Source organism: Ahaetulla prasina, chromosome 1, assembly GCF_028640845.1.
Source record: "Ahaetulla prasina isolate Xishuangbanna chromosome 1, ASM2864084v1, whole genome shotgun sequence".
NCBI lineage: Eukaryota > Metazoa > Chordata > Lepidosauria > Squamata > Colubridae > Ahaetulla > Ahaetulla prasina.
In genome coordinates, this window is record NC_080539.1 from 84,979,681 (window position 1) to 85,004,034 (window position 24,354).

A 24,354-nucleotide genomic window follows, 5' to 3' on the forward strand; every position below is an offset into this window, starting at 1 on the left:
GAACAAAAAGGTAAAGATAAAGATTTCCCCTGTCCAGTTGGGTCCGACACTAGACAGCATTGCTCATATCCATTTCAAGAATGTTTATAGATACAGAGACCTAAATCACAAAGTTATTTAAAAATATCAAAAAAAATTGATTCAGATTTCCCAAACCAGTTGTACTTGAAATTCATAACTACATATTCAAATTCTGAGATAAGGAGGAAAATCCTCTTTTCTGCTGAGCAGTGTTCTACGATATTGGGAACAACATAAAAAGGTAAGGGTAAGAGGATAAGCATTTTAAAGATCAAAGTAGTCATTGAAAATGGAAAACCATCAAGACAAGAACTACTATAAAATATATTACTAACATGGATCATTGTTTAAATTTTAACTGAACTTCTGCACAAATGAGAAGAGACATCATAATATTTAAAATACCAGTTTCATAATAAGGATGAAGAAACACACTACAAAAAGAGCTGGTTTGATCTAGTAGTTAAGACACAGGCTAGAAGGCAGGTCACTGTGAGTTCTAGTCCCACCTTAGCCACTGAAGCCAGCTGGGTGACCTTGGGCCAGTCACTCTCTCTCAGCCCAATTCTCCTCACAAGGCTGTTGTTGTGGTGAAAATAGGAGGAAGAAGGTGTGTTTGATATATTCACACTCTGAGTTATTACGGTAAAAATAATAAAAGGCAGTAAAACAAACAAACAAAGACTGCTTCTGTATTTTGGAAGGAAATACCGTATTGTTTGGACTATAAGACACTTTGGAATACAAGACACATATTAGCTTTAGAGGAGGAAAACAAGAAAAAAAAAATCTGCCTCTGCCTCCCAGCATCCATTCGGTATTCATCTGGCTAGCGTCCTTGCACCAAATAGATAATAGCCTGGTCAGTTTCAGCACATTATTGCAGCCCCAGCATGTGGCTTGTCAGGGCTTCGCTCCGTTGCGCCCACTACCCATCAACTGAATTGAGCTGCCGCCGCCGGGGAAACTGCAACCTTTGTTGCCGAGCAGCTGATTGGTGATTGGATTTGCCTCCTGGAATACTGCCGACCAGCTGTTCTAGGTGGCAGGGATCACTGTGGCCAGTTTGCTATGGCCTGTTCACCGCTGATTGCTGGTGAACGAGCAGTGGTGGCGGAGATCCCCACCACCTACGTGATTGGTGCCACACCAACCCCCCACCACCATAATATTTGCACTATAAGATGCACAGACATTTCCACCCACTTTTTTTTGGGGGGGGAGTGCGTCTTATAGTCCGAAAAATACGGTAGATATATTTTACAAAGCATTTATTCCATAGATACCTAGTCCTAAAATATGATAAGCATGTAAGCTTTTTGTTAATGTTTAAAAATAAAACCCTGACATAAACAAGTTAACAAAGTAAATTCTGGGGGAAAATAGTTGTATAAAAGTGCTCTATTAAGTACTTTTGTTTGGAATACTTACCCATTACTTTTAGGGCAGAGTTTGAAAGAATGAAATCATCTCATAGAACCTTCTTGTTCTAAATTTAAATTATATAATTCAACCCAAAATTTCTCCTACACCATGGTGGTATTACTGAAGAAAAATTTTGAGCTGAATTTTGGTGATGTGATTTACAATAAATTGGCAATGAAGAATATTGTTAAAGTCAAATTTAAGCTCTATGCAAAGACTCGGCAAATCTATATAAGCAGAGGTCTGGATTTCCTCATGAAAGAAACTTGCTCCTCTTAAATGCCACCTCCCCGCCCAATTTACAAAAACATTATTTTTCTGCACATTATTGCAGCCCCAGCATGTGGCTCATCAGGGCTTCGTAAATGAAAAATGAAAATAACCAACCAAAAAGTTTGCATGGTTACATAAAAGTTACTAGTTGTTCTTTATATTACCAATTTCTATATGTTTCCCAAGTGGAGCAAGAAAGAGGGAAGAAGGATGTACATTGTATGCATTTCCTTGACTAAGGGAAAAGTAAGAAGTTGTATTATTTTAAAGCATACCTTATCCATGTCATTACTATTGATGTCATGTAGCCAACTGAGATGTTCATGAGCTTGTAAGAAGCTAGCCAGCTGGCCATGCTGAGCAATTGGCTGTGATAACAGTTTTCCTCTTTTTCCTTTTTCCAAATACCAACGAAACAGAAAATCTGAAAAATTCTAAAAAATAAAATTATACGGCATATACATAAAGATCTGCTTTGCCAAGTATGGTCTTCTTATGAAACAGAAATATAGATCTTTAAAAGTGTGAAATGCTCATTTCTTTTTTAAAGTTTGGCTCCCAACAAGCATCTATTACTATGGTTCAATCTGAAAAAATTGAAGTTTTTATTCCCTTATGTCAATGCTCAATATATCTTCAAACATGCAAAGGGCAAGCTGTTGTCCTGGTTTAGTATTATTTTCTAGCTTGCTCTGTCAATTGCTCCTCTGCTTCAGTGCTAGTTATCAAGTGATTATTTCTAAAGCAGGAATAAATCAGAACCCTGAAGCAGCTAAACACCTGTTGGTCCTTTGCCTTATGTTATATTAACAGTTCCCACGAGACTTGATTTGCTTAATTGGCATATCTGCAAAATGCACATCTATACCCTGGCTTATAATGCATATTTCTTCAGTTCAAGTCCCGGAACAAATAACTTTTTGAATAAAGATAAAATTGACAATTCTCTCTATAACGCTCTACAACTTGAAAGAATCTAGGACATTTTAGACAGATAATCCTCTAGATCAGTGGTCCCCAACCCTCACCCATGGCCCACTCCTGGGTACGGTCTGTTAGGAACCAGGCGGCACAGCAGTGGGCCAGTGCCTGCGTGTGAAGCTCCCCTTTCACGAGCGGAGGCCACTTGCCCTCACACACAGAACTCCCCTCGCATGAGTGGCGGCCATCTTGTGCTCACGTGTGAAACTTCCTTTGTGCAAGCAATGGCCATCTTGCGCTCGTGTGTGAACCTTTCTTTGCGCGAGTGGAGAGTGCATGCACCCGTTGCTCACACAAATGGAGCTCCTCTCCTCCCTGCTGGAATTATGTGGAAAAAATATCAATTTAATTTCAAATGATACAAGTGTTGAACTTAAATCAGGGGTCCCCAACCCACAGGCTGCGGCTCACTATCAGGCCGTGGCCTGTTTGGAAACAGGCTGTACGAGAGGCTGACTGGTGCACATGCGGGTGTGTATAGTTCGACTTGCCTCGTGCAAGTGGTGACCATCTTGTGCTTGGGTGTGAACCTTCCTTTGCACAAATGGCAAGTGCATGCACCCACTGCTCACATAAATGGAGTTCTTCTCTCTGCCCCAGGCCACCAAACTGTAAAGGTTGGGCACAACTGACCTAAATGACAAAACTTCACTATGGTAAAATTTTAATATCTCACCTGATCAGCAAACTGGGTCATGTAGCGTTGTAATCTGCTTTGGTTATCTGTCTGTTCACATAATTGTACCAAAATATCAAAGTCACAATATTTTTCTGCAAGAGCAGCAGCTTGCTGGTATTGTTTGAGAACAACTGTGCAAGAATCAACAAAAATACAAAACACAACAGATCACACATGTTTACCCTGTAATCACTAGTAGATAAGAGAGTATTGTCAAATTTAAAAAAAACATTTTCTTCCCAATACAGTTTATGCATGAAGTATCTATCAGATATTTGGACATTACACTTCCTTGAAGTCTTTTCTTTCTATAGCAAATTCTGGCTTTTATCTCTCTTATTTAAGAAATGTATATGCTCAATCTTTTAACATAGTATGATTCAGGGAAATTGTTGCTGTGCAACAATCACTGTAGCCAGCCTCAAAATACTGAATCTGAATCAAAATAAAACAAAATAAAACTGAGATTGCTATCATTATAATATTCTATCCATATACAACAAACTGAGAGTAAGCGAAGTGGGTAATTAATAAATATTCAACAATTATTAGAAATAGAGTCCATGAGATGATGCAGAAACAAGCACTATCGTGCCATTTTATTTTTTGTACAAAGCAGTAATGCAATTTAAAGAAAGCATTCAATTCACTTTTTCTTATATTCCATGAACCCTTGTTCAAAGGAAGCTTTATTGCAAGCAAGGGTATTGTAAAAGCACAAACTGCAAAACTGGAATTTGGCAAATAACAAGTAATCAAAGTGAATTAAGAACTGATTTAACTCTTGTCTATCCATTTGTGAAGCTATAACCCAAGAGCTGCACATATACTTTCCAAAAAAATCTTGGTGGCATCCACCAAGTCCTTCCAAACTTGACTACCAAATTGTTACTTTTAATATGAGAGAAAGGCGCAATTATTAAATATGCAGAAAATAATTCCATTAATATTTATTCCATTAAAACTTTTATTTTATTTTATTCCATTAAAATTTTTATTCCATTAAAACTTCCCCAAGTGAAGTTTGATTGCTGCTAAGTACATATCCATGTCCATCTAGACTCCTGGCAACAGTATCTACAGTAAGTGGTTTGCATTAATCATTCTCCAGAACGTTTTTTCAACTTGCCAGCCCATCATTGAACTAAGGGATTTCCCTGTGATCTCCCATTTAAATGATAAGCAGATCTTAAAGGACTGTTTAGCTTTAGCTTTTTGAGATAAGCCAAAGTCAAATACATGCTGCCATCTGCTGGGCTTCATAAAGTTACATCTAATTAAATTTAAATCAAATGAAATGCAGTTTTTGCCTATTTTGCCTAAAGCCATTTCTGATATATCACTGTAAGTGACCATCTATCTGAAAAAAGTTATGTTCCTCTGCCCTAACTAAAAAATTAGTATCTGATAATTCTGACTGAATGCAAAATTACATTAGGTAGCAATTCTTATAAATACTTTACCCCACAATCTCTCTCTCTTTCTTTCTTTTTTTTTAAAGAAAAAGCAACTTCAACTTTAGAATACAAACATAACTGAAAGGAGAGTAACACCTTGGAAAGTTTGCTTTCGTTTCATATGCCAGATTTTTATATGGTACTATAACAGGGGTGGGTTCTACTTACCTTTACTACATCATGCCCGCACACGCGTGCTCGCTCTGCTCGCATTCTTCTGCACACGCGCAGAACACTTTTGATGACATTCGGGTCAGTGGGTGGAGCCTCCTGCCGGTTTTACTACTGGTTCTATAGAACCGGTCCAAACCGCGAGCAACCCACCACTGTACTATAAACCTAGATATATTCTGCTCTTCTTATCCCTTGTCTTTTTATGCCTTACCATTTTTTATTTCATACTGCATAAAACGGCAAACTATTATTAGGAATTTAAACATCAGCTTGAACAAAAACAGCAGCACTTACGTAATGGTAGCAATAATTCCGTTCTTTTCTGTTCGTATTCTACCAGGAGACTGTTATAACGTTCCTGATGTTCAGGACGGTCCACAGATTTAAGCTGAGAAACATAGCCATCCAGAAAGCAATCCAGCAGTGCCACCAGCTGTTCTGTCATGGTGCTACGAAGCTTACTATTAGCTTGTGGATAAACCTTCTTCAGAATGATTTCGTGTTGCTGCACTATTGTTGTTCGCACGCCAACAGATGCTTGAGAAGACCATAAAAACATTTTGATGACATTTCTGCAGGTTAAAACTTTACCACTAATATAGTACATATACATTACAAGTAAAATGGAAATGCATATGTGAAATGAATTTATTGTTTGTAAAGAAAAGCAGCATTTTTCAGTAGAACAAGACAGATTTTTCAGCAAGAAGAAGAATGGGGATAAAACAACCAGAAAAAATAATACAGCCACTCAGGGAATGAGTAAGGCCTGGGGGCCCGGAATGGGCGATTGCTCGCAAACAGCGAGCGCACACTCCCCGAACATGATATGAGCCCCCGCTTCCGCCGTATCTGCCCCTCCCTCGTACCGTGCCGATGGAAATGCCCATACATGGTTGAGTCTTAGCCTCATCCTTTGCCTCCGTTTTAGAGACCTCCAAACCGCGAACCTTAGAAGGGACCAGCCTAACCCCCGGTGGATGTCCCCCCACCCACCCAACCCACCCCTTAAAACCCTTAAAAACCCCTTAAAAGATTTGTATCCAGCCTTTAGATTTGTATCCAGCCTATTACTTTATAAGTAATGCAAGGAGAAAAATACTCTTTCATCTTATTTTCCTCATAACAACCAGTGGTGGAATTCAATTTTTTTTACTACTGGTTCTGTGGGTGTGGCTTGGTGGGCTTGGCAGGGAAAGGATACTGCAAAATCCCCATTCCTATCCCACTCCAAGAGCAGGATACTGCAAAATCTCCATTCCCACCCCACTCCAGGGGAAGGATACTGCAAAATCCTCATTCCGCTACCAGTTCTCCAGAACCTGTCAGAACCTGCTGAATAGCACCCCTGATAACAACTATCCTGTTAGCTGGATTGGGCTGAGAGAGTGAGTGACTGGCTTAAGGTCACCCAACTGGTTCTCATAGCTAAGGAAGGACTAGAATTTACAATCTTCTGGTTTCTATTCTGACCACTAGACTAAATTGGTTCTTCTAGATTTCTTTCCTTAGGTTTCTTGTACAAATAACTGAATTTGCTATCAGCATCATAGTATACTTTTGCCCCGCCAAATAAGTGCTAAGGTTAGGGTGTGTGAATAACTGCATTATTCCCAAGTCATGAATCAGAATGCTGCTAAGTAAATTAATACATCAACTTTAAACTTTGGAGATGGAATTAAGAAATGAAAGCAATTCACATTTTTTACAAACTCTTAGTTTTAGCCACAGGCATCAGAAACACAGCACGTTCTAACAGATTAAGTACAGAAAGTGGAGGGAACTGTTTAAAGTTTAATATAAAAACAGGTATGTGAAAGACTGGTTTAACTAAGACCATATTATAAACTAACAGCAAAACATCACAAATGCCATTTTAATTTTTCTCACCTGTCCAAGGTACATACTCAGGTTCAATTTTAGTGGGATCTCTTATTTTATATAAAGGAATTTTAGATTGGCGATCTTGGATAGCAGCTTTTAGCATATCCTTCACAAAAAACCCAAAGAAAATAAACCTTGTTAAAATCAATTTTATGGAATATGCTAGGTTTTTAACATAAATATAATTCTTATTATGAACTCACATAGTCACATAGTCATTTTTATAAGGATTTAGACCATTGGCAGATAAAAGGGAAGTATGTATATGCAAAAATGAATGCCTCTAGACAAAAGCCAAGTAATTTTTAATATCACAATATCATAATTGAGTCAGAATTTTTAAAAAATGAGAAAAAAAGTGCCTTATGGTTTCATATACTGCTTTCATTTTCAGCAATAATGCATTTCTGGGTAAAATAAACAAACGGACACCAGGATGGTACTGGCAGAGTCCCCCAACTTTACTCCATTCTACTATCCTGCACACTCCATAAATGTGCTCTGTAGGAGTATGGAGTCCTTTAGAACTGAGGTACAGAAATACAGAGATGGGGGGGAAATGTTAAGTCGCACTGATGGATAGGAATCTGTTTATGTAACATTAATCAACTTTTCAGTTTTCTGTCACGATTATTAACATTGAATATCATACCTTTATAATATTGTTTACATCAACAACTGTTTCACTCCATTCCTCAGACTGAACCGATGTATCCTTCAAGACTTGTTTTTCCTTTTCCAGTAAGCATTCAAAAATAGTATCTACTTGAGAAACCTGAAAAACAAAAGAATGTCACACTGGTACTCCAATTATTGAAGACATTGGGTTTGTATTTTTTTTTAAAATCACACCAGGGTAGGCAGTCTTACAGATACAACATACTTTATTCCTCCATTTAATTTTCAGTTATCAAGGTATGACTGCCTTCTATTAACTTTTTGTCTTTGTTCCAAGCCATTTGGATTGTATCTAGGATGCTTTTAGTTTCCTCATATATTTGAAGTTTATTCATGCGTAATGTGTTTCTAGACAGCAAATAATTCTTACTTCTCTGAAGAAAACATCAGCAGGTGTTAGACCTGAAGGAATGTCATCTTCTCTTTTGTTCAAAGCAATCTGTATTGCACAAGTCACGAGATCTGGCAATCTGTAATGATAGTTCTTGAGAGCAATTGCTGCTGCTAATTTTTCTGCGTGTTCACAAAGTAGTAATCGAGTTGCCATCGGCATGCCTCTTACTTGAACACAATCCAGTTGTCCAAAGAGATCAACCTTAGATAGAGATAATTGTAAATAAAAATAAATGTATGCCACACTGTTATCCATATTTTTACCCGATAGCATTAGGAACTTACTTGGCGAAGAAAATCAATATACATAGAATGTGCTTGTGACTTGTTATCTAGCTGGTGAAGAATAATGATGGATGAGTTGGTAAAATTTGCTGCATCTGGATAAATATACGATCAAGAGCATTTAAATGTTTACTTGTTTCAAATAAACTTTGAAAATGCAATTTTACTTTTCAATTAACTTAAATATTTGATGTACGCATTTTTTCAAAAACTATTTATCCCATTAGATTTTTGCATACTTTTACCAGTATTATATAAAGGGTATCTAACAACAACACATTTTTCCCCCTTTGGATCAGGCTCAGCTGCAGTTTCATATCAAGATCAATAAGGATGTCTATTTCAGGAATTCTGTCGTCTTAAATAAACTGTATACATATTCAAACTATATTAGTTGATATAACCATTTTCTTAGAGGAATTCATAGCATGGGGGTTTTCCAAGGTTAGCTCTATTTTAGATTTCTTTGCCTATTTCTTCCCATCATCTATTATTTCTGAAAAATGCATGTTTGGTCAGGATGTGTATGCAACTGAACAAGTACAATTTTGAACATGGAACAAACCATCAGGTTTCAGAAATTTCATTAGACTCATTGAATCAGTCAATGCTTGGCAGAAAATAAACTAGATACATTAGGGTGGTTTAGAAGATACAAAACTATGGACAGAGTGAGTAAGCAACCCATATATGTGCCATCAGCTTCTTTCCTCACTAGCTCTCAGCATGGCATGTCTATAGGCCTGCCCACTCCCAATTTTCCCAAGACCTTCCTTACTTCCCTAGCCTCCCATAACATATCCTCCCAGCAATCTTCTCAGTGCTTTCTCTCTCTTTCCCCTAGAGGAGTTGTCCTTGTACTTTCCCAATGCTCTTCCCTTCATCTCTCCCTCTTGGACAAGAGAATGTTGGTCGTGTTTCAGAATGCACTCTAAATTCATTTCAGGCAAAAAAAATTAAAATGAACAGGATTGGCTACATCTTTATTATTGTTTTTAATTTGTATTTTTGTATATTTTGTATATTGTGAATTGTATATTTAATTTGTAATTTGATTTGTATTTAAATATACCAAGATGACACCAGTGGGAGAACAATGTTGTAGAAAAATTCCTTGGAATATTCTGCAGTGCACAAGAATTCCAAAGGCAAAAATAAAAGAGGCTACCTAAAATTCTAGTATTCAGTATTCTCTGCTATAGATTCAAAAAGGGGAAAAGAAATACAAAACCTTCCACAAGTTGTGACTTTTTGTACATAACTGACAGAAAACATTTCTTTTTCTTCCCATTACTCTTGTTTTTTGAACATGAAGTTTCCAATCTGGTCCCCAACATAAAGGAAAACTTCAAAATCCTCTGATGCATATAGACAACACTAGGCTATGGATAAGCTGCTCAGGGATATACTGGTTATTTTAAGTCGGATGCAGGGCAAGCCTGTTGAATTTTTCCTGTTGCCTGAAGTGAATTCCAGAATGTGGCCAACAGTCTCCAGCTCCAATCCCAGAGGAAGGAGAAAGAAGAGACAGGAAAGATATGAGGTGGGAGAAATGAAGACTAGCCAGTGGAATATGCCAAGGTGGCATATCAATAATATTATATCAATAATGGCAGCTGAAGAAAGGGGAGGAAGGAAGAAAGGAAAAATGCAAGGAAGAATCAGAAAGTGGGTAAGATATCCAATGGAACATTGGACTAGCTGAAGAGTTAAAGGAGCTGGGGATATTGGGGATAGTTGGGCTGCCATCGTAGGACATACTGCATGGAGAAAGGAATTGCTAGTTATGTGCTCCATCCCTCTCTGGTATTTATTTCCATAGCTGCTTTTCACCCTAAATCACTTCTGCCTGCAACATCCCATGCAGAGGACAAAATATTTAGCATGTGCACTTTAATTCAGACACAGACTATCAGCAAACAGCTGTTCAACGTATATCCACAATAACATTGCAATGCACCCTGTGAAGGGCTACCCTTGAAGTATATTTATAATCCGGTATACTTTATATCCAATATAAACAAACACATGTATTGTTCTGCTTTTTATATGGAAGAATCCATACCTTCAGGTACAGATTCAGCCCACCGTGGATCAGATGTAGGATAATCATCTATTAATTCTTCACTGACTTGTGTTACGGCTCTATCAAGATCAGCATCAGGACCGAAATCTGCTTGCTGGGGGAAAATATCAGCAATTGTGGCATTTGCACCCTTCACATCCTTCCTGCAATTAACAAAAAGGCACTGTAAGTCAATTATTATAATGAGATATTAATGAGGGTAACTTAATTGTGATAGTACTCTTTTCTAGTTGAACTTCCCAATTTATATAATTATGGGATATTTTGAAGCCCTCAACTGATATTGTTGGTAATGTCACCTAAAGGACTACTATATTTGCTGCACAAGAAAATTCTATCCCAAATGTCATATTGCTATCAAACCACAAGGAACTGTTATGCAAACCACCTTTGTTGTTTATGAATTCTTTAACATGTAGGACACTTGTTGAGAGCTTTATAAAGAACACATTCAGAATGTAATTCAGAACGACAAATACAGGAAACATTTTTGCACAGATGGAAAAATTCCAGGTGATGTGATCTTCCTTATTTTATTCATCAAGTTCAGAATGGGTGCTCATTCCTATTAGAATATGTTTTTGTTTAGTTTGAGATGGTTAGAAGGCAGAAGGTGAAAACTGATGACTAAGCCAAAAGTAAGTCAAAATGAATAGCAATAGTTTAGAAATAAACTTCTGAAGTCTACACAAAGGAAAAATTGATGGCGACACCGAAAGCAAGGGCCTACTACAAAAATGTAGATGTCAAAACAGTGGCAATTCCTCTTTTCCCTACTCTGCAAGTGAGAGCCCCTGGGAATTGGAATAACTATAAACTTCTCAGCAGTTTAACCCTATGGAACATATCCTGTAAATATATGGAATAACATTATTTCTGTAAAATATTTCTGTAAAATAAAGCTCTAAAATGTCATCTTCAATACTCAGACATATCTTGTTTATATGAGGGTACGCTTGGGCTAGGAGGGAAGAATGTGATAATTGACTCATGGAGCTGCCAATAAAAGCCTAGCAATATACAATACCTCCCAGAATATTCAAGAGAGAAAAGAAATTGAAGACAGAATTTGGATGGTGTGGGTAGGAGGAGGAATCTGAAGGATGCTTGAACTCCTATCTAAGGAAAATCTCTACCTGTGAAGGCGGCAGATTAAGAATATAGCTAGTGGCAAAAAAGGCAAATATTGACAGATTACAAATAAGTTGTAATGTTAAGTGAACCTAGTTACCATCCATTTTAAGTTATTCAATAAAAGTTCATTAGTTTCTTTGAATGTTAGGAAAGTGATTGTGTCAGCCTATTCTGTACTTTCCCCACTTAGTCATGTTAATTCAAAGACATGAAGAAAAGGGTTTGTTGGTGGCAGCAAGATTAAGAAATCCTATACAATACAGGCTATCTCCCCAAAATGGGATTTTGCCTTTATTACTTTATATGCAATACATTAAGGTTTTGAGAATGCAACCAATCTATGTACTACTAAAATTACTGTGTCTGTAACTTTTAACTGGGTGAAACAATGTATCACAGAGCAACAATTTTTCAATCAAGGTACTTCAGATGAGCTAATTTTCAGAATGAATCCAAAATCCAGGAGTCATGATCCCATGGGATTGAAATTTGACAAATTTGTAGTCATTTTAGTGCTACCATCCAGAGGTTCAGTAAACCAGCCCCGCTTTAGCCCTCTAGAGATTGGGTAGACTGGGTCCTCCTTTGGGATAGAGATCAGGTAGACCCGTCCTGTCCTAGCTGTCCAGAAGCTGGATAGACAGATCCTACTATGGGCTGCTACAGACTGGTCAGCTCTGATCAAGCTGGCAGGAAGTCAGAAATCGCTCCTGCTTCCACTGATCTTTGGCCTTGGTCATTCTGTTTATTTAGGTAAGGAAATATTTTTGAAACAATGACCCATTGAGTCATGGGTTTTCTAGTTAGAACATAAATCTTGAATTTTGAATTCACCACTCATAAACAATAGATTTCCTGATTGACTTTTTAAATGTACAGAAAACTCAATAAAAGGCATTATTAAAATTCTCCTTACACCACTGATGATTTATTTAATATAGTATCTGTTTAGTACCTGCAAAACTGCAAAAAAGAAGATTTTAAAATTTTAGTTTTATCTTCTTGAGCTACAATATCCATTCTAGAAGAGGCATCAAAACCAACGCTCTAGAAGAGAAAAGGAGGGGAAAAATGTAAGTTGAAGCATTATTCAACTACAACAAAACCCCCAATTAAAAATAATTATGTCTGGCAAAAGATTCTAAGGGAATTAAATGCCAGGCAATACTTAACCCTCTTCTCTTTCAAGGTTCCAATTGGTTATTACCTCATCATTGGGCTCAGCTACAGAACAGGCTAAAGAATCCTCAATGTCTTCAGGAAGTAAAGAAGTGGTTTCCTTGGAACATATAGTTACAAGTCCACTTTTCTGAACAAAAAATATGGGTAATTGAGCAGAACAACCTGCTCCTAAAATTTTATCACCTAAAATACAAAAAAGAGAGAGAGAGAGAAAAGAAAAGGACAGACATCATCGACATCATTTTGACCAAGGTTCAATATGTTTTGGATGGCAAGTAATTCTACTTGAATTGAAGTAGAAAGTAGTACTTGAAAGAACAGAGACTCCCTGTTTGAGTATTCCTTGATTTTCAATTGTCACTGGATTTTCAAGCAATGATTATGACAAGGAACAAATCTCCAGAATTATGGTTAATGTGAGAGCTACAACCTTTGATAAACTAGTCAAAGAAAAATCTATACCCATAAGAATCAATCAGTAATGCAACAAGTTTTATTTTTAAATTTCATAATTACTCCAAAACTTAATCACTAATCAATGGTAAAGGGAACAAGAATCTTTGCTGCAGGTCTGGAGAAAGACTGAACAGTTTCATTAGTTTGTGTTAAACAGTTTATGTTTGTTAAGATTCTCACCCTGGGCACTGAAAATAATTTTCTCCTGTGGCAAAGAGGTTCTTCCTGTTCCGGTTGAACAAGCAAATACCTCATTTTCAGTATAAAGACAGGCAAAATGGCTGGAAAAATCTGGGACTATTAAATGACACATTGGTTCTTCAGGCTGAAAAATACGGCATTAAATATTACAAGAAATAACTATATTTAGAAATGAAGCATTATTAAGAGCAGCAATACTATCTTCTAGGAAGGGCTGGCATACATACAAAATTATAACAATATTAATACAGTTGATGCCTTGATACCTGGAAAGGAATCAATTATAGATTACATTCCTATAGTTTTTCATAATGATATGCCACTGTTACATTTTTTTCAGTTGTATAATCTTACTGATACACACATATATTTTTTGCTAATGTGTATAGAATAGACTGATGATAAATCCTTTTTTAGATCACATTTAATCTAATCTGATATATTAATTATTTTGTAGTATATACCAGTACATATATAACCAGGATTCTCAATTTCCAAAACTGAACTATCCAAAGTTCAATTTCCAAAGACTTGTAGCATCAGTTTCTTTTTCTAAAGTAAATTAAAGTATTTACTGGTTCTATTTTTTTTAATCTTTACTTATTCAAAATTCACTGAAGAAACATTACAAGACAAAAGGCAACTAGACAGGAAGTACAAAAGCATGTTTCTATGGATATAGTTCAAGCAAACAGTTTTTTCACCCTCACAATCAATCACTTGAAATGATATTCTATAAGCATGTTTAAAATCAGAAGTATCAAAAAAACATTTAAACATAATGCCAATTACCTGAAAAGGTGGGTTATATTGCGTGACCTCTACAATCATGTTATCAGATGTGGGATAACCATTATCTTCTACAGTTATCAAAGTATAGTAAACAAGGCAGGGAGTGTCACCAAGATGCCAGGCTGCAGCCAAAATAACTAGTCCATCACTACTCATTGGAAAACACAATTATTATAATTACAAATTGCTGTTCAGAAATATCAGATAATGAAACAGTAATTTTTCAAATATATATTAAGCTTTTTGCTTGACTTAAAAAAATTATCTTAAGATTTTTACATGGTATATAAGCCCTATTATATTGTATATAAGTTTGTATTTTATCTATTTAAGTATGATAGAATTTGTTTCTTGGCTTTGCTGATAGTTATTTTATGAAGCTCAGATACTATATCTTAAATTTAATTTTATGTTACATATTTTGTTTTTTTAAATTCTATTTCATTGTAAGCCTCTTAGAATCATATATGAGATGGGTGCCTATATAAATAAAATATTTATTTTATTTAGATTTTTCTTTTATATTTTATTACTATATAAGTAGCTCAAGGCAGTGAACGTACATAATATTTCTTTCTCCTCCTATTTCCCTCATAACAACTTTGTGAGATGGATGGGCTGCGAGAAAATGACTGGCCCAAAATATTTATTTTATTTAGTTTTTTCTTTTATTCGGATTTTATTATTTTATAAGTAGCTCAAGGCAATGAGCATACATAATATTTCTTTCTCCTATTTTCTTCATAACAACCCTATGAGGTGGATGGGCTGAGAGAAAATGACTGGCCCAAAATTCCCCAGCAGCTTAAATAAAGAAATATCACAAGACCACTGAAGGATTTTTTCACTCTTGCTTAACCAATTAAATAGTCTTTACTCCTGTGTGTTTTAATTATTTTCTTTGGTTAAATTATATTTTCCTGATTGTGTGGATAAGGAGATAATATCTTGATTAGAACAGTGTCTGAATTAGTAATACTACTAGAAATATGAATCTGTAATACAGCTCACTTTCTAAATAGGATCTTACCAATTTTGCTGCAAATCCAAATATTCCACATTAATATCTTCTTTAATGTCTCCGTAATTGCTTTCTGAGCCCTGTACAAATAATAGATTGTTAAAAATGCTAGATATAAGAAAACTATATATTATTATGTTACACATATTGCTTCTTACCCATATTGATTCCATGATATTTTCTTTAAGTACTCTGTTTATATCCCAGCTGAGAACTTGACGTTCTGCATTGTCTTCTATTTCCCATTTATAAAGATTTGAGTTGGTCATGGCATAAAATCTTGAGTCATCTTCATCCCAAAGAACACTAGAAAGCTAAGATATAAATTAGGGATAAAATATCTGTGCTTAATATATTGCAGTTCTCTGTTGGAAGTTTGTTAAGAAAACAGAAAAGCTTAAATTCCACACTCACAAAAAAGACAAATATAGCACAGAAACAAGGATAAAATTCAAAAACAACACAAATATGAGAATATTGCAAAGTTATTCTGTCAAACTTGCAATATATTCTAGACATCAATCAAAATTGTCTTAAAATACAATGCAAATACTGGGAAAATATGGTATCAAAAATCAGAAGTACTCTCTGTAGAAGAAATCTGCAAGTATATGTGATTAAATAGAGCTCATTTCTAGAAAATCCAAAGTTTAATTCACAACTCTCATATACATCAGCATATCGAGGGATGCTTTTAAAGCTAGAATTTAAATAAAACTGGTACTATAAAACCATTGAATTTATAGACTGATTTCAAAAACAGCAGCAACTGATCAGTTTAGATCCTGACAGCTGTCCACCTCCCAATAACTCATAGAAGAGGGAAGAACAGGCAGTTGAAGACAGAGGTGGTCTGTTACTGGTAGTCCTTGACTTACAACCAAAATTGAACCTTTAATTTTGGTAAGTCATTGCAGTCATTAAGAAAGGCGCCCAATTGGCTGCCTTGCTAATGACTGCAATTTGAATCTCTAAACTTTCTAAAGCAGTAATAGTTATCATTTGAAAAACTAGGCTCACAACTTAGCTTCTGAACTTCAAAATCCAATGATACTGTGACATCACTAGAATTAGTAGGAGTGGGCGTCTTTTTACCCTTTTTCTGATTCTACCCTTTGCCCCTGGGCTTTATAAACTGGAATTAGAAGAAGGTCTTTTAGAGAAAAACTGTTATATTCCCATCCTTAAGCTTCCTAATCAGAAAAATTATCCCTTATTACTTTTCCTAGTGCCTTTAAGGAGGTGGAAGAAGGGATGAGGTTTGTTCATAGAAGGTTTGCTTCCCAAGATTTCCCACTATCTCTCCACCTTTAAACAACCCTACAAAACCTGAGTTGGTTCAAAGAAACAACCTTTGGGAATAGGAACCAAACACTTTGGCATACAGTTTTTTCTTCTCAGCCTTAATTTTGAACCAAAAATACTAATCAAAATACTAGCATTAGGCCATTTTGCTGCTGCATTTCGGTTGGGGATTTTGAGGTTTTAAGGAACTAAATACAAATTTAGTTGGAGAGGCAAAAGCTGCCTATAGTTGTCTACCAACTGTTCTAGGGAATCTGTCTGCACTGAGTTCTGTTGTAAAGCATTCCTTTTGTGTGAGAGAAATAGGAAAATAAAAAATCAGCATTAGAATTAAAATATCTTTATTTTTAAGACTTACTTCTTCATCGTTACTAGGTGACAGAATCCCAAGGAGTGAAGAAACTTTTCTACCTATTCCAGAAAACATGCCTTGTCCTTGAGCTAAGCCATGTTGGTAAATCTTGCCACTGCTATCAGGTGTAAGTCGGATAAACTGACTCCTTGCTGAGGATAAAATAAAGCTTCCACCCTAAAAGAAAGTTCAGTTCAGTTTTTTGGAAAACCTGTAATGATATTTTGTTTTTAAAAACAGACTAGCTAACCAACTTCAAAATTATAATTCTATTTCATTTTATATATAAATAGTGAAAAAATAGATTTCAGAGCTTTTACTAAGTTGTCATAAAGCATCTTTAATGTACCTTTACAGCTGTAAGAAAATTATAAAGAGCACCGCCAAAATCCATATTCGTCTCAGTATAGGAACTTTCGTGCACAAGACTGGGCCAGTAACGTATTGTTCCTTCACGAGTGGCCGCCATTACCACAAGGGACTTGCAAATATAAAAATATAGATATTCACGTTAATTCTATTAATTATTTAGTGTTCACATCAGTCTAGAGTCTCAAAGTCTAAGTCTGTTGTAGTAAGAAAAATGTAAGAAAAAATGAATTTCTAGTCTGCTGAGAATTATAAACTTGTCAGGCATAAATTTATATCTCTGTTGCAGTGTTTCTTAACAGAGATTTTACAATATATTATCCTCCATTGGATCTAAATAGTTTTTTAAATGTAGAAATACAGATTTTAGGTGGATTACAAACTACAACTTTACAGAGATAATAAACCAAAGAAGTTTTCCTCTATGAAAAAAGTCAATGAAAATGAGCAAAACGAAGTGATTTGAGTAATTAGCTAAAATGCCCCCTGCCTTCCTAGGAGAGAAGATACAAAAATAGATTTTTTAATTTAGTGATTTAAGCAGCCAAAATAGAATATTTTTAAAGTTTTTATTAAATATTATTATAGAATAAAAAGACAAATTTAAAGAAAAAAGGAAAGTGGAATGATTATTAAAGGATTAGTATGAATTGAAGTCTTTCTTAATTTAATCCTAATATCTCATTTGCATCTCAGAATAAGAATGTTTTAATACTCACCCTAGGACATAATTTTATAGCATCAGAAATAACATAAAAGGATGACTATTTTAATTCTCTAAAATAGTGCTCTGAATCACTCTGACATTGTTTATTTATATATAGTAAGATAGACAGGATATAAGATAGTTAAATAAATAAATTTAATTGATTTCTATAGCTGGATAATGAATACTTCTAAAGCAATCAGAAGTACACCTCAGTGATTTCAGCACTTATAATTAGCAAATTGCCTTAATTCAATGAACATATATTAGACAAACATTCCTGCCCTGCAAACAATTGCCTCAGATTTCAGTAAATATGTACTGATACAATTATGTTTTCAACTATAACATTACCGTGAGGAAGAATTTTGAACAGTACTTAATGTAGTGGTGAAATCTGAACCTGTTTACTACCGGTTTGCTGGCTGCACATGCATGCACAGTGCGCAGCAAATGCAAGGTATGCACGCGTGCAGTGCATGCCAAAAGGAGGCATGGGGTAAGTAGAACAGCGCGTGGGGTGTGTGTGATCAGCTGTGGCACACAAGCTTTTTTCTTACTTTTAAAAGCATTTTTTTAACAACCTATTCAGCCGAATAGGTTGTAAAAAATGCTTTTAAAAGTAAAAAAAAAGGCTCTTACGATCATGTGGCTCAGCTGTGATCATCAGAGCATTTTTTTTAACCTTTTAAAAGCATTTTTTAAAAGAAGCAGCAAGCGGGGAAGTGGGCGACTGGGCATTGAGTGGGCACGAGTGGGGGAGCCAGGGATTTTTGCTACTGGTTCTCCAAACCATCCGCCACCATCACTACCGGATGGGCTGATCCATTCCGAACCAGGAGCATTTCACCCCTGACAATGCAATAAATCAATAGTTATTAAAGCTTATTTTTTAAATTTGTGTTGTTATATTAAACACAGAAATTCCCCAGCCTTTTATTTAAAATCATATTTAAAGATGTGTGGTATACTGACTGCACGGTAAGTACCGATATAATTTCCAAATGGAGCATGAAAATGACATAAATTGAATGTATAATAATGTCTTCAAAAGATATTTAAATATTCCTAACCTGTAAAGAAGATGCTTCACCAGGAACATTAAGGCAGCATACTGCTACCAGATGTGCAGTCCAAATATAGTCACTTGGTGGCAACTGAAGTTCTTTGCATATAGAACACTGTAACACAAAAAGTACACATATATACTCTTTAATTTAGTATTCTGTGTTTGTATTAGTCAGCTATAATATTTCTTGCTTTGAATAAAAGAAAAGTTTGGTCAACTCTCAGTTATTTTTTCCCTAAAAAGCTGACAAATATATTTTAAAAAAGATAATGTATTCTAAATTGAGCTCAGTGTTTAACAAAGATATATTGTCAAAGAACTGCAGCATTAAAACTTAATTTTTTAAATAATGTGAACAATGTGCAAAATCCCCCAACAATAATGGATAGAGAATAATTTGAAATATTACCTGCCTAGCACTACAAATAAATCTATAAATGGTATATGAGAACTTTATTGGATGAAAGTTTTTTATTACAAAATAATTCTCAGTAGAGTCTAACAATTAAATATGGATCTTTCTTGTTCCACTTTTTAAAGATTTTTTTTTAAAAATTCAATTTTAAAAAGAATATTACAAGCAGAATATTTTTTCTCAACTCACTGATGCCAATTACACCCTTATTTGGTAGAATCACAAAGACTTTTTTCAATTAAGAATAGTTAAACCTATATAATTACTTTTCTTTTATAATGCACAAGTTAATAAAAATTTACTGAGGCTAGATCAAATAGCAACTTATAGGAAGAGCTATTCACTTTTATGATCAGCTATCCAATATAAAATTATTATTTGCAGATTGATGTGGTTTGTTTCCATTCAATTTCATCCCCAAATATGACACACCCTTAAAAGTTTTCAGATTGCCTCATTCTAGGAGGGAAAAACAGAACATCGAGGAACAAAGTGACCCACTTTCCTCATTAATATAAAGTCTAAATGTTACAGAACGTGTTCAGTATAGATGTATTCCAACTTCACATAAACAAGAGTCCAGAAAATGCTGCTGATTTGAGGCAGTTCATTTTATTTTGAATATATACATCATTATAACTAAGCCTGTTTCAATACATTCCAATTTGCTATTACTTTACCTTAGCAACTGATGATTGACCAATCTTCCAAATAATTAGTCTATCTTTATGGACTAGCCAAGCCCATCCACTTTCATCTAGCAGCATACTCAAATCATCTTCAGCTATAATAAATAATAGATTCCAAAATAAATGATAAGTATAAATTAAATAAAATCCAAGCTTGCCTTCCTCTCTGAGGATGGCCCAAATCCGTAAGTAGTTCACAGGGAAAAAAGAATTTCATTTGACATATAAGTTTTTGACAATAAGTAATGTTAAGAGCAGGGAAAAATTGACAAAAAGTGACAATCTCATAAAACGGATACAATTATCTGGTCAACTTCATAAAATAATTTGATTCTATTTTATACACATAGTCCTCAGGTTATGACCACTTATTCAGTGACCGTTCAAAATTACAATGGCAGTGAATGAGAGGGACTTACAACCAGTCCACAAAGTTGCAGCTATTGGTTACAGGGTCATGGCTGATTGCTTGGATGCCAGGCTCATGATTACAACACTGGGACTGCCAGAATGGCCATGGCTATGTGACTGAAACTCCAGTCCCAATTGCTGTTGTAAGCAATTCCAACTACATCACTTAGTGATGGAAATTTCAATTGCTGTTATAACCTGAGGATTATCTGTAACTGCTGACACTTCTCAGTTACTAGAAATAATTAAGTAGAGCTGATAGAAGATACTTTCATGTATATAATTATTTGAGCGTCAGATAGAAATAATGAGTTATGGCTTCCAAGCCAAGTATTTTTGCTTCAAGAAGAAATGCAAACCACTCAGAACAGTTTGAATCATTTTTATTTTATAAGTTCTTAAACAGCATCATTGCTATCTTGCTAATTTACAGATACTAGCAAAAATAATGCTATTTCATATTCTAATTAAATTAAAAACTCACTTATTTATTCAAGCGGGACTGGACTGACTGATTTTTTAAATTCCAAATTTTAAAGTTTTAATCCTTTGTAATTTTATATGGGGTATTTTAGGTTAGGTCAATCTGACGGTTTTAATTCGGCCACTATTGAATAGGTATTTTAAATTGATATTTTAACTTTGTATACTTGCTGTTTTTATTTTTGGCTGTACACCGCCCTGAGTCCTTCGGGAGAAGGGCGGTATAAAAATTTAAATAAATAAATAAATAAATAAATTCTATTTTTTTCCATTACATAATTCTCATTAATTTTGTATGATCAAATTAAAAAAAACTTACCATCAGCCATTCTCAAAGCCTCTACAACTTTTACTGGCAAAGGTGAACCAAACTTTTTTACATCATAATTGATAGTTTCACTTCCTGTTGGATGATGTACAACCTTTGTAGGTGTACACCTAAGCAGAAAAAAATAATGATTTAATAATGAAATTAATAGCATTGATTTAATTTTTCTTACTTGCAGTCATCACTGCATGAATTCTTTAGCTATCCAATAGTTGAAGTCAAAACAAATTGCATACAGGTGGTCCTCAACTTATAACCATTTATTCACTGGCCACTTAAAATTACAATGGCACTGAATGGAATTGTGTTGAACATCATGGCTGATGCAGGATTCCCATGGTGCTTTGCATGCTTCGGAAGCTGCATTTCCCAAACCTTGTGTGAGTTGAGAGAATGAGGCTTCTGAAGGACTTGTGAGAATGCAGTCTGTTCTCATACGCCTTTGGAAGCCTCATTCCACAAACTGTGCAATCCTTCATTAGTCCATTCTCCCAATTATGAAAGCCTTGGGGAATAGCATGAGGTGGCATCGAAAAAGAAGGTCTGGCATTGACCAGGAGCTGCCTTCAATAGGCTGCTTGGGCCTCAGTTGAAAATGAGTGGTGCATTGCAGATCCTGAGGTGGTGTTGGAGGCAGTGGTAGTCACACCATTCTCCAAGGCTCATGTCTTGGAGGACAATGTGAGGCAGCATTTCTCAGTAACAGCAGTGCTAGGACTGAAGTTGAAGCCTGGAAGCAATGGCAGTTGGATGAGACTGCTGAAGGCCCCAGCCTCTACTTCAGACCCAGCCTTGGTACTGCCTCCAATTGTTGCATTTTGGGGCTAGGCTGGGGCAGACTCATGTACAACCTGTGCTAAACCTCCCAAGGCTCCTCACCTCCCTAAGGCAGCACCCTTGCACTCCTATCTATCGCTCCGTCCACTTAACAACCTGCAAGATCACTTACAACTGCAAACAGAAGTGCTGGGATTGCAGTCATTGGACAAACCATTCGTGGTGTTTCACTTAACGACCACTTTGCTCAACAATTAAGATTCTAGTTCCTGTTGTGGTCATAAATTGAGGACTAACTATAGATTGTGCTTTTATCAAATCATACAAAGACATTTGCTTTTAATATTTTATTTCATTTCTATTAATTTTCCTTCACCTTTCTTATAATTAACAAAAACATTTCTGTTAGGGGCTTTTTTAAAAGGTAACTGGACTTTGTTTTTCCTCTTAGAAACTGAGTACTGCTCTTGTCTATTCCCATTCCCAAATTGTTGATATTTGGTAAACATTGAAACATTTGTAATCAAGTTGAGAAGAAAGATCAGGCAAAGCTTAAAGTCAGGGAGTATTGTTAATCACAGATAAAGCAAGAGTCATATATACTTGAAAATGTAACTAGCTTGATCACTGCCAAAATACATTTCTCCACATCATTGTTGAAAAAACAGCATGATTAGTAATCAAGGTTAATATGAGTGCAATATTGGAAAATTTGCAAGTGATTATGTAGGAAAAAAGAAAGTTAAGTCAGAAAGCATCATTATAATTTTTATGTTCTTTTTACTTCCATGTACTGTTTTTCACTATAGAATTTTCTATTTATTTTCTATTGAATAAAATGATCTAAATGCAAAATTAAGCATAATCATTAACTTTAACTCTTACCCCCTCTTTCTTGGGTACTTAAAATTTCTTACAGTACTTTTTAAACACAAGAAATAAAAGGTACATTTTTATTAACCCTTTGAAAAAGAAGTATTCAACACTGGAGAAATAAAAATGTGACTATTTTTTTGTTTGTTATATAAGTGGGAGCTTAAAAAGAGCTTCATCCAATTCACTACAATTTGCACTCTGCAAAATAAATTTTACTTCTGAATCCTTTTCAGTGTCATTGGCACTAAGCTGAAAAGAAATTCAAATTAAACAATTTTAAAATCGTTTCACATTGAGTCAAACCATGGGCTTATCTAGTCCTGATCTAACTGGGAATGCTAGTTCAAGGCCTTAAATGTTTTTCACCACTGCAGTAGAACAGGAAATGGGACACACAAACACACAACACCTATTAGCTTTTCGAAACATTTATTGCATTCAGAAGCTGACCTACATAAAACCATAGATATATTCTACATATAAAAAATCTGAAAGACAGGTCAGCCAGACCAAAAGTACTCTGGATTAAAAGTATTTTAGTTTTAGCACATAAAAATAGTGGTCTTTACACTGAATGTTATATTTAAAGTTGTTAAATAATGGGTTGATCTATCATTGTATAAGCCTGAAAATCAGAACTGGAGAGTTATGTTTCACTATGTACTAGAAATACATATACGAGAATTGCTCATATGATGAAAACTGATCAATAGAATTATCTTTAACTCTTACCCCCTCTTTCTTGGGTACTTAGATTTCTTACAGTACTTTTTAAACACAAGAAATAAAAGGTACATTTTTATTAACCCTTTGAAAAAGAAGTATTCAACACTGGAGAAATAAAAATGTGACTATTTTTTTGTTTGTTATATAAGTGGGAGCTTAAAAAGAGCTTCATCCAATTCATGAATGACAGATTGCAGTTTACAAGAGAAAAACATCAAAAAAAACAACAAAAAAACAACAACAACCCAACCCCCCCCCCACAATTGCTACCAACCTGCCTTCCATTGAGGACCTGTATACTGCATGAATCAAAGAGGGCTGTGAAAATATTTACAGATCTCTCACATCCTGGACATAAACTGTTTCAACTCCTACCAGCGAAATGACGCTATAGAGCACTGCACTCCAGAACAACTAGACACAAGAACAGTTCCCCCTCCCCGAACTCATCACTCTGCTAAACAAATAATTCCCTCAACACTGTCAAACTATTTACTAAATCTGCACTACTATTAATCTTCTCATCGTTCCCATCACCCATCTCCTTCCACTTATGACTGTATGACTGTAACTTTGTTGCTGGTAATCCTTATGATTTATATTGATATTGTTTCCTGATTGCTTATTTGTAAGTGTTAAGTGTTGTATCATTAAGTGTTAAAGTTGTACCTTATGACTATCATTAAGTGTTGTTAAGTGCTGCAATTTGATAAAGGTATCTTTTAT

General features: G+C 35.3%; 1 protein-coding gene across 4 annotated transcripts in view; it reads right to left on the reverse strand.

Moving 5' to 3' along the window:
* NUP133 (nucleoporin 133) overlaps positions 1 to 24,354 on the reverse strand; it is a 32,772-nt gene that overhangs the window by 7,739 nt on the left and 679 nt on the right. For 2 of the 4 annotated variants that reach the window (XR_009153184.1, XM_058166695.1), the window contains exons 2-20: positions 21,241 to 21,359; positions 20,019 to 20,122; positions 18,928 to 19,035; positions 17,129 to 17,260; positions 16,786 to 16,956; positions 15,281 to 15,436; positions 15,132 to 15,202; positions 14,102 to 14,249; positions 13,289 to 13,433; positions 12,678 to 12,835; positions 12,426 to 12,517; positions 10,316 to 10,479; positions 8,251 to 8,345; positions 7,943 to 8,167; positions 7,547 to 7,669; positions 6,901 to 7,000; positions 5,305 to 5,547; positions 3,377 to 3,510; positions 1,995 to 2,153 (exon numbers count right to left, since the gene is read on the reverse strand). Coding sequence is in view for 3 of the 4 variants with exons in the window: in XM_058166695.1 (XP_058022678.1) it covers positions 1,995 to 2,153; positions 3,377 to 3,510; positions 5,305 to 5,547; positions 6,901 to 7,000; positions 7,547 to 7,669; positions 7,943 to 8,167; positions 8,251 to 8,345; positions 10,316 to 10,479; positions 12,426 to 12,517; positions 12,678 to 12,835; positions 13,289 to 13,433; positions 14,102 to 14,249; positions 15,132 to 15,202; positions 15,281 to 15,436; positions 16,786 to 16,956; positions 17,129 to 17,260; positions 18,928 to 19,035; positions 20,019 to 20,122; positions 21,241 to 21,359 (2,647 nt within the window). In the remaining variant the exon portion in view is untranslated. Of the gene's footprint in view, positions 1 to 1,994; positions 2,154 to 3,376; positions 3,511 to 5,304; positions 5,548 to 6,900; positions 7,001 to 7,546; positions 7,670 to 7,942; positions 8,168 to 8,250; positions 8,346 to 10,315; positions 10,480 to 12,425; positions 12,518 to 12,677; positions 12,836 to 13,288; positions 13,434 to 14,101; positions 14,250 to 15,131; positions 15,203 to 15,280; positions 15,437 to 16,785; positions 16,957 to 17,128; positions 17,261 to 18,927; positions 19,036 to 20,018; positions 20,123 to 21,240; positions 21,360 to 23,902; positions 24,242 to 24,354 lie in introns of those variants that run through there. The other 2 variants (XM_058166704.1, XM_058166717.1) reach the window with 2 other exon arrangements.